Genomic DNA, 15,909 nt, shown 5'->3' with positions numbered 1-15,909 from the left:
CCTATTCCAGATAAGACATTTAAACAGTCTCACATGTGACTGCAGCAATTAGCCTGGCAAATGTGTGGTAGTTTCAAAGCCTCAAACTATCAGTTTTATACGAACAACCGCATCCAAATAAATACATAATACACTGCGGAAATAAAAAAAATATTTCCAGTTCTCAGACAGTTGATCCTTTTTCCTCTTTTCTTTGCTCTCACTAGCATTCATCTTAGCTTTCTCAAGTAAAATAGTATTTCAGATTATCACTGAAACATTCGGAAAAAAAATTATAGGAGATGAAGCTTCCCAGAGTTAGCAAGTGAGAAAAACTTTCAGGTGTTTAATTTCACCTCCTCCATTATGATAACAACTGKGGTTGCTAAGGAGGCATGTACCTCTACACACTTCAATATTCTGAAAATACAACCAAGGATACAAACATTTTCTTCATTTGTAGCTGGCTAAATGGCTTACATTATTGAAATCAGCAAATATCATGGCAGAATAGTTACATACCTTAAGAAATCTCTGATCCAGTTTCTTTTTAACAAACATTTAAACAGTGCCGTTTTAAAGGAACACACACAAGTATCATAGAAGTACATGTTTTACTTGCAATGAAAGTACAGAAACTCGCACTGTACCTTACTGTCCTCTCCTTCAAACACAGACTGGTGAACATTACAAGCAAATAAGGAGTTTGGGAGATCGTTGAAGTCAATTATTTCATGATAATCTTCCTCTGCATAACATCTCTTCAAGTGGCTGTTTCCATCTATGGAATAGATTAAAAACTGTCCTCCATCCTCCGCGATGCAGCCATAGTGACTGAGGCCTCTCATCCCGAAGAAGYAGGAGTCTCCCCTCATTCCTAGCAGCATAGAAGAGAAACACCATTACACTATTGAAAAAAAATATATATATATAATGTATATACACAAACAAATCAACCCACAATTTCTTAGTATGTAGGTAATTAATACATTTCATCCTCTTTTAAAGCAACAATTGACCTCTGAAACAGGACACCAAAATCAGTTTCACTAAGGCGCAATAAGAATTTTCCTATTAGCACTGAAAAGACCTAACCGTATCACCACAAGCTGCTGAACACATTCAGAAAAGCATCAGGACTTAAATCCCTTTTGGCCTAAAAAGATTATAATGCCACAATCAGGTTTAAGAGATAGTCGGGTCTGTCCTTGGGAAGGGAAATTGAGCTTCCATCAGCTTAGAGAGAAACTAGCATGCACTGGATGAGAAGAAAATGAAAACAACTTTGAAAATGATACTCAAATCCAAAAGCTGATTGTTTTGAAAAGCAGCACCAAAGACTGAAGAGCGCTATTACTAAGATACTCTATTAGCACAAAGAAAATGACTACTAAGATGTTATTACAAAAAAAAAAAAAAACACCAATTATGTCTTCAGTTCAAGGGCACGACATGCTTACTTATCTATGCTCATCAGCTGTTTCTTTGTTTGCATTTTAATGCCAGTAGGAAGTAAACAACAACTACTAAAAATTGACCCAAGGAAGAGCAGAACCAATGAGCTGATATCTCACCTCCTCTTAAAATAAATAAATAAATCCTGCTGACTTTGGAGGCTTCATCCCAAATTCAGAACAGAAAGATAATTTTAGTCACTGAAAGACATGGAAGGCTCATACATCAAACACTATCCCTGCTGCATTTACAGCATAAGCCTCATACCAGCCAAGAGGATTAAGGAAGAACCCAATTAWTCATCAATGTGGTCATTAGTACAAATTCAGCTATTTATTATGGCTGGCATACACAGTCTCTGGTATAGGTGTATGGGGCATTATTTACCCTAGAGCTTCTCAAGGGAGCTCCAGTAAGTTGATTAAAAGTTATGCAGAAAAATAATTTTACAAACACAGAAGGAACTTAACAGTCTGCAATCCCAGACTTATTTTCCTCTTAAAGTAGTTGGAGGAATTACAGACACAGTGTGWTCTTACTTGTCCTTGCACTATTGCAACACTTGTCATTCCTCATTAAGGCTTGTTCACATTGGTTCTACTAAACTTACTGGGCCTAAATAGTGCCCCAAAATAAACCCTATGTTTTATGTAGACTTAATCTCAAAGTAACATGAAGTTATGGCTCTAATTTACCCTCTCTGTACCTTTTTGGTAACCTCATTTTTAATGCAGCTCTGAAGCTCTGTTTGGCACATGACAGTACATGGTTCCATAATCTTACGTTATGGAGATGTCACTAAAGATTATTGCTAATGTCTCACAGCCCGTGAATGAAGACTTAAAGAAAGCAAACCAATATCACACTGAAAAGTATCAGCTCTGGGGCAGTACTGCCAAGTCCCCATTTTCTATGTTCCAGGTTCACCTGATAAAGGCTGGTCCATTGGCCAGTGCTAATCAGAGCATTAAGGCTGGAAGGCACCTGCAGATGTCACCTAGTCCAAACCCTACAGTCAGATGAGTTTTTCAGGACCTGGTCCAGAGCTGAACTGTCACATATCCACTGAATGCTGTACAGCAATACTACTCCTAAGGCATATAATGATCAGTGGAGAGTTGGTAGGTCACAAGATCTTACAGCCGTCTGTTTCCAGGTAATTATATATATATATATATATATATATATAAATGCCTGTAATATATATATAATAGTAATATAAGAGAAAAGATGACAGAGGAAGAGAAAGGGTTTAAAACAAAGATGCTGCACATATGACAGATGCAGCGCTGTAGCAAGTGCAAAAGGAAAGCCTCATGCTAACTAGCTCTTTACGCTGACAACAGGTTTTTAGTCTCCCAAATACAGAGTAATGTGCCAGCTCAGTCAGATATTAGCATAAATGAGCAAGTGGTGGAAGAGGAGGCTAAACTTCTCAGCAGCATATACTAGCCCTCAGGAACTCAGTATCATGACAATGCTACTTGTGTTATTTGAACCCACTCACTTAAGCCTAGATGAAATGCAWAGTACACTGCACATTTCCATGTAAACATATCCAGAAATCCTCAGAGTAAACACCACTGTAGAGGAAACTGAAGTTCAGAATGCATCACAGTTTTAGACAAGTGTTAATAGATCRTCTGCTCCAAATACGAACACCTCTRTCATTATGTCTAGCCTGTATCAAGATGAGAATCATCATTTTGCTTGTGAAAATAAATCACAAGTCTAGTATGCTGCAAAATAGAACTTATATGGCAGAGTTGGGTATGAAGTACTCCACTTACAATAGGCAAATCACAGTCAGCAAAAACATTCAGTTGTCTTGTGGTCACACTGGGTAAAAACATTTATCCTCATAAACAAGTATTAAACCATAAAAGGCTACTCATAGAGGGAAGTTTCAGAGGCAATTTTACATAACAAAGACTCAAAAATATAAAGGAGGTATGAGCTGAATTAAGCCCGATTGTGAATTTACACTCACTAAAAATTCTACTAAGGGGGGAATATCTTCACTACTTCCATTCTTAAAATAAATAAATAAATAAAGCAGAATAACGATGAAAAAACACCTAAAGAGCCGAATTTAAAATTACAACAGGAATGCTTAATTTTTTTAATTACCTTATCTGGCAATATGGATAAAAAGATGTGAACATACAGTATAGCAGGTGCTTTTGCAACACATGGGTTTCCATCTAATACTGCAAGCAAGTAAATACTCTTAGATTCCTCATGCAATACAACCTTTGCTCTTCTGCAGCTATTTTAGTAATAGAAGTGTTTGTTGTTTTGATCTTTTTAGTCAGCTTTGCTCAGTAGCTGATGGGCACTGGCCACAAGCCAACTTAGAAAGTCACCAAAGTTTAGATGCCTTTTGACTATTTCTTTTTAAAGACTTGGGTGGGGGGTGTTTCAGGGAACTGTACACATGCACATCATCTACTTCCAAGATATACCTTACATTCAAATCAATTTTCCCCTGTAGTAGCAAATTAACTTGCTGAAACTCAAATTATTTGCTCCCAGCTCAAGGAAAGATGGGACCCACACARTTATTAAGGATATTGATACAGAATAACCAGTATTACTAGAAATAAAAATATCTCACTGATCAGACACATCCACACTCCCCAAAAGAAATAAACTGCTTGTGATCCTGACCTCAGTAACACAAACACACTAGAGTCAACCACATTATTTGTCAGCATACTTAAAAACCTCAGTCTGTAAATTAAGATTCTTTAATGCACAGACTAGCACTTCCAGTGCTACTCAGTATAATCTGTCACATATTTTGGGTCACTCATTTCTAACACCAGCCACTTTTATGTGGAGGGATGTCCCAGGCTACATTTTGCATTGGAGAGAGTGTTTGTTAATTGATCCAATTAAATGAAAAAWGTTTGATTCAAACTAAGGCAAGAAAGTTTAGCTTCAAAAACTGTAAGATAACTGATCCCATTCACTTCATGGTTACATAAATACTTACAGCAATAGCAGAGAAAATAGGATCAATATTTCCATAAGGATGAGGGCAAAGATTACAATTTCATCATTTCCATCTTTCAGCAACCAATCTACCTAAAGCATTTATAAAGTTGCAGTCTAAATTTTCACACCTCCATGTGAGCTTCATAAACAAGTACTATATTAGAGGGTATTTTCAGCCAATCATGAGCTGAAATTTCTCACATAAAATACAGGAAGTGTTAGACATTCAATTCTAATGTTAGATTCTATGTTATATATAACAAAAGCTTTAACATTCATGTTTGAGTGTTATTGTGTATGTTAATTATTGTTAAAGAATTAACAGCCACTTCAGGAATCCTCTATTAAAATATTTTCAGAATTTCTTTCAAATTTTTCTGCTAGTTTCGAACAGGAAAAGCTTGCATTTCAATCCTCAAATAATAATGAATTGTTTAAGGATATAATCCATGAAATGGATTGCCATATAAAATGAATGCACAAAAGTTATCTTATAGCTAACTACAGATGCAATATAATCATTGAGTTCTATTTCTGTTTAGATTAAAGAGCTCTTAGCAGAATAAGTTTACTTACCTCTTATAGCCCCTTTTTTATTGTCAATAAGTCACGAAAAAATCATCCAAATAACACTAAGTCAAACTCATCCTACTTTGGAAAGGCAGTGAGTTCAGATCAAAGTGTTTGTTCCTCCCTCAAGATATCAGAAATTTTTTCATATTCTTAAGAAAAAAATAAACATATATACAATGCCATAGGAATACTCCAATAAAGCCAAGCAGTCTTSCAGCACCAATGTTTGTACTAAATTTAGCCCGCGTCCAAAGTCATACACCATTCAGCTAATGCCGATTCGTGTCATCTCAATTTATCACCTTTAAGTCAAGTTCAACCATATATAATTCATGTTCCATTACGTTAAAATTTCGGTCTAGGGTTTTAACCCTAAACCTTTAGGTCAAAAAATACATTACCCAGAATGTATGCAGCATGGAGAGCAAACCAAAAATTGCTGCATTAGTCTCAACTTTTGAAGCATCATAGCAGCCACTACTCTTCCATACCGTATCTTCAAGCTCTCTGCTGCTTCTTTGGTGTAACTTGCATGCGCAATTGTATTACTTCATACAAATTTAAGTCATTTTACATTGCTCCTCCTGTGATTAAGAAATGGAAGCACCTTCCATTTGGGATGGTTCAGACATACTGAATAAGTTCAACTGCAGAAGCTGTAACTGAAAACTCTGTACAGATTATTTACGACAGCTCAGTGTACATTCTGATATTGCAAATTAGTCAGAGGTAGTACATCTCTAATTAATTTAAGAGGCCAGCAAAAAGTGGAGCTTTATTACTTTTTTTTTTTTAATTACTTGTCAAAATCCACTGGACAATCATAAAAACCTACTGAAATTTCTATCACCAACGCTCCCATATCAAAAAAGTGATTTTTCTAGTGTAAAGTACAGAGAAGCCTATCTTGCTATGAACTAAGACCTCCTACAGAGGAAAACTTAAGTGCTTTGCTGAACAAAGCTGGACTTCAGCACATGAGTAACATTCACCATGAATTGATGTGCTTTATTGGACCAGTATCTTAATTATAATCAATTACATATAGATTTATCAACTGTATTTTTGGAAACTAATACAGTATTTCCTCAGTGACCATTTTCTTAAGGGTTAAAAAACACCCTCAGGGACATCACAAAATGGACAYATTTCTCCAAATCACTAGGAAAACTTTATTATTATTAAGCACTGCTTGCCATGACAAACAAGATGACTAAAAATAGCATAAAGCAAACAATGCTACAAATAGAGGCTTTAAATATAATCACTATAAACTAAAAGTTTACCAGACCCTGAGYGCAAACCTCCTGGAAATAGTGATCTACAGAAATCAGGAAAACTTGGGAAAAAAACAGAGTAAAAACACATTGTGGTTGATTTTTCTAGAAGAGTCCAGAAAAAGAGCAAAGACTCCATCTCCCAGAATAAATTAAATAAAAAAAGAAAAGAAAAATGCAGTAAGACACACACGCGCACACACACTGCTCCACCCTTAACTCCAACAGAAGCAAGATTAAATTCACCCAGGTTCTTTTTCTAAACATATGTGTATATACATACACATTTTATATTACTTTTTTTACTTAAAATATGCACTAATTAACSAAAGCAGTTATCAGTTTCTGTCGTTTTGGTCTAAGGATTCAGCTTCTGTTGAAGTCAATTAGACTCCCCAGATGACTGCAGCAGAAGGCACGAGTGCAAACGGAAAGATCTCACAGTAATAACCTATTGAAATTTCACTCCATTCCATAAAAATAATGCTGAAGATTGGTATTTTTATAAGCTGCTAATTCTTCACTATGGAAAGCTCCCATAGACTTAAAAGAAGATATTTTATTTCATTAGAAAGAATAGAATGGGACCTCACAGACCCAATCAGACAAAATTAATGAACTGCTACAGCCTCAAAGCAATATTTGCTATATCCATCCCTTTCCTTAACTTTCTTCCTTGCATTCCTCATCCAGACAATGACGTTTTCTTTACAGCAGTAAAAGTTACTGGCTGAAGTAGACCAAAGTCCACCAATATATCAACTTTGATTTTGTCAGCGCCGTACAAAAACRGTGCAGTCTCCACTGTAAGACAGTTAAGATGAAAAGGAGAGGTTTTTTTTTTTTTTTTTTGAACGTTAACTAATGTTAACTGGTGCAAATCCCAAATATTCTAATCCTTTCCACTGACATTCTAACCGTATTAAATTTAGCTAAGCCTTTGTAACTATTTTTGGAAGCTTTTAACATCCAAAGGGGCTATTCACTTTTATTATTCTAAAGAAGGGCTGGCCGGCTCAAAATGTTCAAGACCTGCATACGGTTCCACAGGCTCAAATGCACCTCCCATGACACAGGGACATCATTTAGCAGGAAGGGACCTATGCTGGCACAGGCCTGCTAAGCAATCTGTACCTCCAGCCACAGAGGACACAAATTGCTTCCTGAGCTCCGTGCTCAACCCTACTGAAACCAGGGCCCTATTCCACAACAAGGAGATGATGCCTTGCAGAACCAGTGTCAGGTGGGAAGGTTTTAATATGATAATTCTAAAAGTCAAGAAATTGCAYTTTGATTAATCAACCATTAATATTAGCCTATAATATTACCATATTAAAAATAAGCTTTTTTGATTACCTTCATTTGGCCTCTATGCAAGACTGCATTAAAAGCCTATTATAAAATGCTCACAGAATATTTGAGTATTATAGTGTTTGCAGCATTCAGTCATATTTGTTACAGGATTCCATGAAAAACTACTCCTTTAACAAGCTTTTAGCCCAAAAATTCATGGCTATACCCAGTTCTTACCAAAAGCTACCTTCCCTAACAATACGGAAAGGAAGAAATCACAGATGTCAGAACCACATGCAATGGGTGCTGTTCATATTGTTTCATTCCCATAATCACAGGACGGCAAAGGGAGCCACTCACATCACTTCTGAGATCAGAAATTGAGGTCCACTTACCTGTACTGAGTATATAAGTTATGAAGATTTAATTCCAATAATTTTTCAAGACAGAAATTAGAGTATATAACCCCTCTGATATCTATAGGACTTTAGGTGCAAGTTGAAATAAAGTGTAAATATTTCCTTGAAAAGGTTTCCCTGCTGGTGAATAACAGCAGCTTGCAACTTGCACAACATTMAGGACAACGAAGCAATGACAAAATAGAAATAAAGACAAACCAAGGCACAGTATCTGAACGCACACTGCAGTACAAGGGAGAGAACAGCCAAACTGGATGACACCGCTGRCAGTTTCACCATCTTAAGGAGAGAAGGTCTCCTCTGTACACATCACTTGAGCTCTATCAAGAACCTACAGAAAAAAATGTTCTGCCCTTATTTACTGTAATGAATTTGTTGTTCTCCTGACTGTTCAGGAACGATGGGCAAACTACTCCATTGTCTTATGCCTACTTTACAATAAACACCAAAAACTTTGAGAGCAGCTCTGCATTTTCACACAGAAAACCCTCTTCTGCAAAGCAACCCTTCCAACCAGGTGAACGACAGGATGCACAAACCATTTCGTACTTACGTACAAGAGTAGAATTTGAAAGCCTAAACAGAGGAGCAGGTAAAGTGCAACCCCCTCGGTTAAATAACATTTTAATACATTTAAAAGCAGATGTATTGGACCCACCGTTCTTTTTCCCCTTTACAAAGCCGGACTAACGTACAGCGCGAGCCAGGAGGGAGCAGAGCGTTTTCAGCGGCTCCCAGAGGCTGCCGGAGCGGAGAACAGGGCACCGCGCCGGGAACTACCTGTTAACTGCGGGGGAGGCAGCGGGGTCGCTACCCGCGCCCCCACGGTCCGAGGGCGCCCGGGAGCGGCCGTTACCGCCGCCCGTTACCCACGCCCCCCGCCTCACGGCGCCCAACGATCRCCCCTAACGGTCGCGCCCCCGGCCGCGCGCGGCCGTTACATAACCCCGCCGCCGCGGAGGGACCAGCTCGGCGGGGCAGCGCTGCCGCGCGGGGGAAGCGACCGCTGCTCCTCCTCCCAGCCCCGCTCCGCCCGGCGGCGCTGCCCTCACCTGCTGGCGCGGCTCCCGCCGGTGCTGCGGCTCTGGCCGGTGCTGCTGCGGCCGCTGGCGGCTCCCGCCGAGGACCCCGCGCCGCCTCCCGCCGCGAGCGCCCCGCGCCTCAAGCGCCCCTCGCGCCGCCGAGGCGAAGGTAGCGGAGGAGGCGGGGACCAGGGAAGGAGGCGGCGTTGCCCAATCAGCGAGGCGTCCTACCCCGACAAGCAGGCGGCGGCCGCCAATGAGAAGCCGAGRAGCGCGCCGGCCCCGCCCTCGGGAGAGGTTACCCGCCTCGCGCGCCGTGGCGGTTGGCGCTGAGGGCGGCAGCAGGTGGTCACGGAGCCCCGTGGGGGCAAAACTGTCCCCCTCGCCCCCCCCCCCCAGTGGGGTAAAACTGTCCCCAAGGGGTCCCATTCACATGTCCTGCGGGGAAGGACATAGGTGAGGTGGTGGGGGCAGGTGAGGGGAGGTGGGGATGGGGTAGGATGAGGTGGGGATGGGGTAGGGTGGAAAAGGATGAGCTGGAATAGGATAAGAGGATGAGTGTGTGGTAGGATGAGGTGGGATGGGGTGAGGGAGCTGTCTGGATGAATTTTGTTCTTTTTCTGTAGCCTGGCTGGCCCATCTTGTACCCATGAGGGGAAGCCTTCCCTGCAGCTCCAAAGGAAGGGCTCCCCTCAGCCCCACCAGCTGATGCCACCACATCCCAGGGCAGCTTTAGCGACAGAGCCTCCCAGGTGATCCCATGGAGCCCTCATCCCGTGGAGTTCCCAACCTCTGGCCACAGGCAAGCAAAGTGACCCTAAAAGCAGGCCCAGTCTGGAAACATGCCTGTAGTTGATCTCTTCTTCCAGCCAAAAGGTGGATGTGATGCCTCTCTGTGTTACAGATGAGACTTTAAGAGCAGCTGGTGGGATTTTTAAGGRATGTCAGAATTATAATGGAAAAAGRCTCATGGTGATCATTCATTTTAGAAAGAAACCATTCTGATGGACCTCAGTTATGACTTCTTTTTCCAGCCACATAGCTGAGGCTTGTAAGTGGCATAAGCTAATACTAATTTTCTATGGTCCATTTCCTTTAGAATATCATCAGAAAAGTGAGCAGAAATGTTTTCTGCTAGGTTTCTGTAAAGGTGGTTCTGAAAACGTTTAGAACGCAATGGAGAAATACAGTTTATTTCCATATAGTTATTAAACAGCCTATAGAAAAATATAGAAGGAATAATTCATGGTTAGTTAAAATATAYGAAATGATTACCTTTCACTGTATTACTTGACAATAAAGGCAAATAAAACTTCTATAATGAATGAGAGCGATAGTGTCTTCCTCATTACCTCTGCCATTATCTAAAAGCAGTATTTTAGAACACAATGCAGGTGATTTTACTGTGACAGAAAAGTTTCTTTCTGGTCCCATTAATGAAGAGCCAACTTAGCACTTAGGTATCCAGGCGTTAGATTCCTTCTACACTTTTGTTCTCTGGTTCTACTTTCATTTTTTTAATATATAGCAATAAATGCAGATAATAGTAATTACTTTTTGGTTTTTTTTTTTTTTTTTTTTTTTTTTTTTTTTTTTTTTTTATAGCTACATTTTTTTTCTGCCTGGGCATGATTTTATTGTATTAGGCACTGTATAAAAGCAAAAGAAAGGTATGGGACTAAAGATACTACAAAATAAAATATATCTTTTTTTCATTTTGAGAAGAGGGAGCTGATGAAGTTGCTGTAGCATTTATTTTTCTTATATTGAAATGGGAATCTCTATAGTTATGAACTCAAGCTATTTTTTTCAGGAAAATCAGGAATATCTAAGGATAGGATATACTTTGGAAATGCAACCATACCTTGTTGCCAGAGTGAATTGGGAAAAAAATCCTTCAAAATTCCATTGTTTTCACTAAAACATTCAAATAAGAATGGTTATAAGCTCTTAGATATCCCATTTTATGTGTTTAGGTATTTCTATTAGGAAATGTTCTGAAAATGACACATAATTTAGATATGGGAAGGTAGCTCTGCAAAAATAAAGGAGTTAGAGCAGCTGAGTGAAGTYGTTTTTAAGAGTCTGTTTCCCCACATAAGCCCTGGTGCTAAGCAGGACAGACAGGTTTGGTAGGTACACTGTGTTTCCTAAATGTTGTGGACGTCTTTCCATAACCCGAGTAGTTGCATGGTGCCAAAATCTGGAGGCAGTTGAAATTATGGAAAGAATCCCAAAGGAGGTGATAAAACAGCTGCTGCTTGCAAGGTTTCCAAGCCGTGCACAAGTCCTGCTCCCCCAGAATTGAGGGGGAGTTTTGTTACTGATATCTCAGAGCACAGGATTAAACCATCTCCTCCMCATCCTGAGTTACTTGTTATCTTCATTTTGCACCTGCTTCTCATCTAAGGATTTAATCTATAGGCAAAAGCGGCCTCTCAAATGTACTGAAACAACCACAGTGAATCTTAGCATAACTAAAGCAGTAAACCCCCAAAATCTTGCTCCCTGTTTTAAATTGATTTGGGGACAGCAAAATATAAACACTAGCCCACCCCTGTTGTCTTTGCAGAAGCTTAATGACAGTTTGTTTTTCAGAACAAACAAGTAATGTCTCAAGAACAGTAAATTCTCAAAAAGTGAGCTTTGCATTTTTGTGTGTGTCTCTGCTCTCTGGGATAATCTCAAATTCTTTGGCTAGATATGGATTATGATTTCTTGCAAGTGGCTAAATCTGGAGATTAGTGTGGATAAAGCAAGTAAAATTAATGTTTCCTAGATCAGCATTAGCATCTCCATGATTGTTTCTTTTTTAGAATGCAAAAACACTGTGGGATCCATCTTGCCCTGTGTCTCATCTCCATCAGGAGCCAAGAGTGGGTGCTTAATAAAACATCATAAAAATAGACCATCTATTTCTTCCCCATTTATCTTATAAGTTTCTAGCAGTTAGTGAGTCAGGGACTTCTGGAAGTCATGGTTTTATCTGAGGCATGGCAGTGATTTCTACCAGCAGTCCTGTCCTCAATGATTTTGTCTAAACTCTTCTTGACCCATTTGTAATTTTGCTTTCTGCAATATGCTGTGCCATGATAATTCTTCACTCTGTAAAACAATTTTAAATCTGCTTTCTGATCATTTCATTAAATGTTCTTCACTCTTTTCTATGGGAGGCAGTGAATTAAAATCCTTTGTTGACCTCATCATTATTCTGTAGGCTTTAACTGTGTTCCCTTTAGCAATCTCGTTTTCCAAGCTAACTTTTTTTTCTCTATTTCCTATATGGAAATACATTCCATATTTTATTGCCGTTCTCTCTTCCTCTTCTAATATTACTTGAGAGAGAGGAAAAAAAAATCTGTCCTATAAAATGTTAATTCTACTTTAAATTATTATTAAGTTTTCCTGGATCTGGAATAGACAAGAGTTGCACAGCCAGGTATTCAGAAGAACAGTGAGCTACGTGAGCAGGAATCCTGAATTTGGAGCTCTGCTCATCCTCTGAGGAGCCTAGAAAGAGGGGAAAAAAATCTAAGAAAATGGCATTTTCCTATTTGTTACTTTTCTACTAATTCTTAATATTCATTTTGCCTTTTTGACCATTTCCTAACCCCACAGTAATATTTTCAGGTCCACTTTGATGACCTGCAAAAGTGCTAGCTCGAAGCCATGTCTGTGTACGCATTCTTAGGGATGTTTTTTCCATGTTCATTACTCGGCACTTATCACCGCTGAATTTCATCTGCTATTTTATCACTCAGTYACTCAGTGCAGTGAGACAGCATTGCCTCAACACCTCTTCAGCTCCATCCTGTATGCATTTAGCAACTACAGAGCAGCTTAGATGCAATATATTGCAGATGGTTAAAAAAAATGTGCAAGGCAAAGGCCATCTGTATCTTCCATTATCTACAGAGCGTTTTGCACAGCTGTGGGTACAAGAGGAATGACTTTAATAATTGAACAAATTAAAGAGAATGCCCTTTGCTTGCCATATAATTTCAGTGCCTGTAAAATGCTCTTATGCCCTGTCCCTAAGCAGGTTGCAAGGAACAGGGCYATTTTCTTTGCTGGGGTTTGGAGATGCAGAGGAGCACATGCTTCTCATCTATGGCCAGGGATGAAGGTTCCCCCCAAATCTGGAGTCTGTGAGTCAGGAAAGTGGGGAGAGCCTGGGACATTACTCAGGGTGAGCTCCCAGACTTGCAGTGGGAGAGCTCTTGCACTGGGACCCGTTGTCCCCTAAGTCCCTCTCACCAGTTCATCCACATCCAGGCATCTCTGGGGGCGACTGCTGCGTCTTAAAGCAGCAAGAGCAGGAACAAGGAGTCTTAACATTTTCCATCCACTTCTGAGAGTAAATTGCCTGGAAACGAAAAAAAAGAAAGTGTTTTTGATTTGACATTGCAAAAAATTCCTGATCTATCATAAAAAAAAAGAGCTTTATTATTTATTACAGCTAACCCTCATTTTTGAAAACAACCAAAATGCCATGTCCTAGTTTCTAGTTAAGGAATATTTTTAACCAAGAAATGTTTTTTTAGCCTAGATGCACACTACATCAAGGAGAGAAGTGAGTTACATTGACTTTTAAAACAACTGCTGGATGAAGAAGAAAAAAAAAACATTGTTCTCTGTTAGAGACAATCCCTAAAGTGTAAGTGTAGTTCTCTTTTAAGTTGAAATATTATGTCCAGGTTTAAATTCCTGCCCTTCAGAAGGGGGCTGCTAGAAGACAACGACATTTTCTTTTGGTTGAAGCCTGTGAGGTGCTTGATTGTTTTAAACGATAGGTTGCCTGTTCGTTCTCARCAATCTTCTCATCACACAAAATGAAGGCAGCACCAGACTGCTGATTGTGTATGTTGATATCTGCTAGCAAAGCTACAAGCATTTCACTTTGCAAATTAGGAAGGCAGAGAGGAGAGATTATAAGGCAATAGAAAACCTCGCTTCTTTGTAAAACTGCAAAGAAGATATACTTTCCTCTTGATGCCCTTTCCCCAGTAGTCATCTCTCTCTAGGATCTTAGACCAAAAGATCTTTCCTGTTTATTTCATAACTGGTTAACTAAAAGCAAGGTCTGTGCAAGCTCCTCACTGAATTCAAAAACTTTCTTGGAGATACAGTCATAATTTAACAGCATGACTGACTGCATCACAACTGTGCTACCATGTGATAATAACTAGAAGTACTTGATTTCTAGGTTTTACCCAACTAAAATAAGGGATGTGAAAACATCTGGCTTGTCAAATAATCATAAGCTTACAGAGGGAATGACAAAGATGACAAATACAGGAAATGAACAAAGTTGGTGGAACGTAAGTTCAGTTTCTAAACATACTGCCCTACCTTTCTGACGTACTGATTTCTTGGGGGTTTTATTATGACATTCTGTGGAAATATACTTCATGAATCTTATAAAGCTCTGCACATCCTAGTGGTGCTTAATAATTCTGACCACCTTTCTTGCTATTTTGCAGGTTTGTGATGAAGGTTATTAGAAATGATTTGCCAATTGTGACCCAAATGGGAATAAAAAAAATGCAGCGAGCCATAGCTATGTGACCTCAAGCCAAACATTTCAAACTCACGTACCTAAATATAGACACCTATATGAATGGCCTGATTTGCAGAAGCCCTGTGCAACTCTGGGAGTCGTAGGTGCTCTGAAAAATCAAGGTTCTTGTTTAGGTGTCCAAATAAAGATAGAGGTTTTGAATATTTTATTTATGCTGCTTCAGAATATAAAAAAATATAAATAGAAAGATACTACAAATACTGGTTTTGCATGGGCTGATTAGAAAGCTATACAAAATAATGAACTGAAAGACATAGTTTACTCCTATAAAACAAAGATTGCAATAATTATTATTTCTTTCCGTAGAATTCGAATTTAGGAGCCCCAGTTCTGAAGCAGTGCTAGACTGCTAGGTTTGATAGAGAAGTCCCTCGTACAAGGTTTCTTTGCTTTCTGTTCTTCATTATCTAAAATTACAGAGATTGACACAGAAAGACCTTCAAAAATGGTAAGGAGCCTTGCTTATACTGAGACATCATTTAAAAAACATTCCTTACCTGATTCATTCCCTAAGAAGGTGATGCATAGAAATGSAAAGCATTTTCTCTGTGTGTTATCTCTCTCAGAAATCTTAATCCATTATCCTGGCACGTTCAGAAGGCATTTGAAGGCATAATTATATCATGGGAAGCAGAGGAGTGTGAATGATGAGTTATTAGTCAGCATATGACACCCCATATAAATTCAGTTAATAGAAAATAAGCAGTCCCAGCAGATGAGTAGCAACTGAGATGAGAGTTCTGTGCCAAAACTGAGTGTAGAAATAAAGACCTATGTGCAGTGGCTTTTCAACAGGTTTGATAAGACAGGTGTTGTTTAGGCACATTACGTTGCTGGAACTCTTGTGTGTTATTATTTTTACTTGTTTTGACACTGATCTTTCTAGAATCACATTAAGGAGAGACAGTTGGCCCCTAGAGGGTGCCAGTGCCTGTATCCTGTGAGCCCATGTGCAAGGGGGACGCTGGGGATGCCAAATGGAAAGGTCTCTGGCACACGCGTGACCTTGAGCAGTAGGTGACTGATAAGGCAGGGCTTCCATGAGGATGAGTCAACATGGCAGAGCGAGGCTGGAAGAGCTTCTTCCCTCCACATCATCTCCCACATGGAAGTTTCTCCCATTTATACCTGCTTTCCCAGCTCCGAGAGCTCCATGCAGGTGTTACGTCCTGCAGAGGCACAGGTCTGTGAGTCTTCTCCCTCAAGTGCCTCTCACTTTATGCCTCAAGTTCCTCAAGTTATGACTCTCACTTTGAGATAACTGGCAGCCTGGATATCAGAAAATCCTGAAGAAAAGAGTTAGATGGGCT

At 39.5% G+C, this 15,909-nt stretch overlaps 1 protein-coding gene across 1 annotated transcript in view; it reads right to left on the bottom strand.

The window, feature by feature from the left end:
* RCAN2 (regulator of calcineurin 2) overlaps positions 1–9,084 on the bottom strand; it is a 73,822-nt gene extending 64,738 nt beyond the window's left edge. Inside the window, exons 1-2 of the mRNA XM_026039982.1 lie at positions 9,049–9,084; positions 630–856 (exon numbers count right to left, since the gene is read on the bottom strand). Of these exons, the coding sequence (XP_025895767.1) occupies positions 630–854 (225 nt within the window). The 5' untranslated portion in view covers positions 855–856; positions 9,049–9,084. The remainder of the gene's footprint in view (positions 1–629; positions 857–9,048) is intronic.
* Positions 9,085–15,909: the final 6,825 nt, after the last annotated feature.

This window comes from Nothoprocta perdicaria, unplaced genomic scaffold (genome assembly GCF_003342845.1).
Source record: "Nothoprocta perdicaria isolate Ctin4 unplaced genomic scaffold, notPer1 scaffold_248, whole genome shotgun sequence".
NCBI lineage: Eukaryota > Metazoa > Chordata > Aves > Tinamiformes > Tinamidae > Nothoprocta > Nothoprocta perdicaria.
The sequence above is the reverse complement of the archived record's forward strand: the minus strand, read 5'-3'. Positions and strand labels throughout refer to the sequence as shown.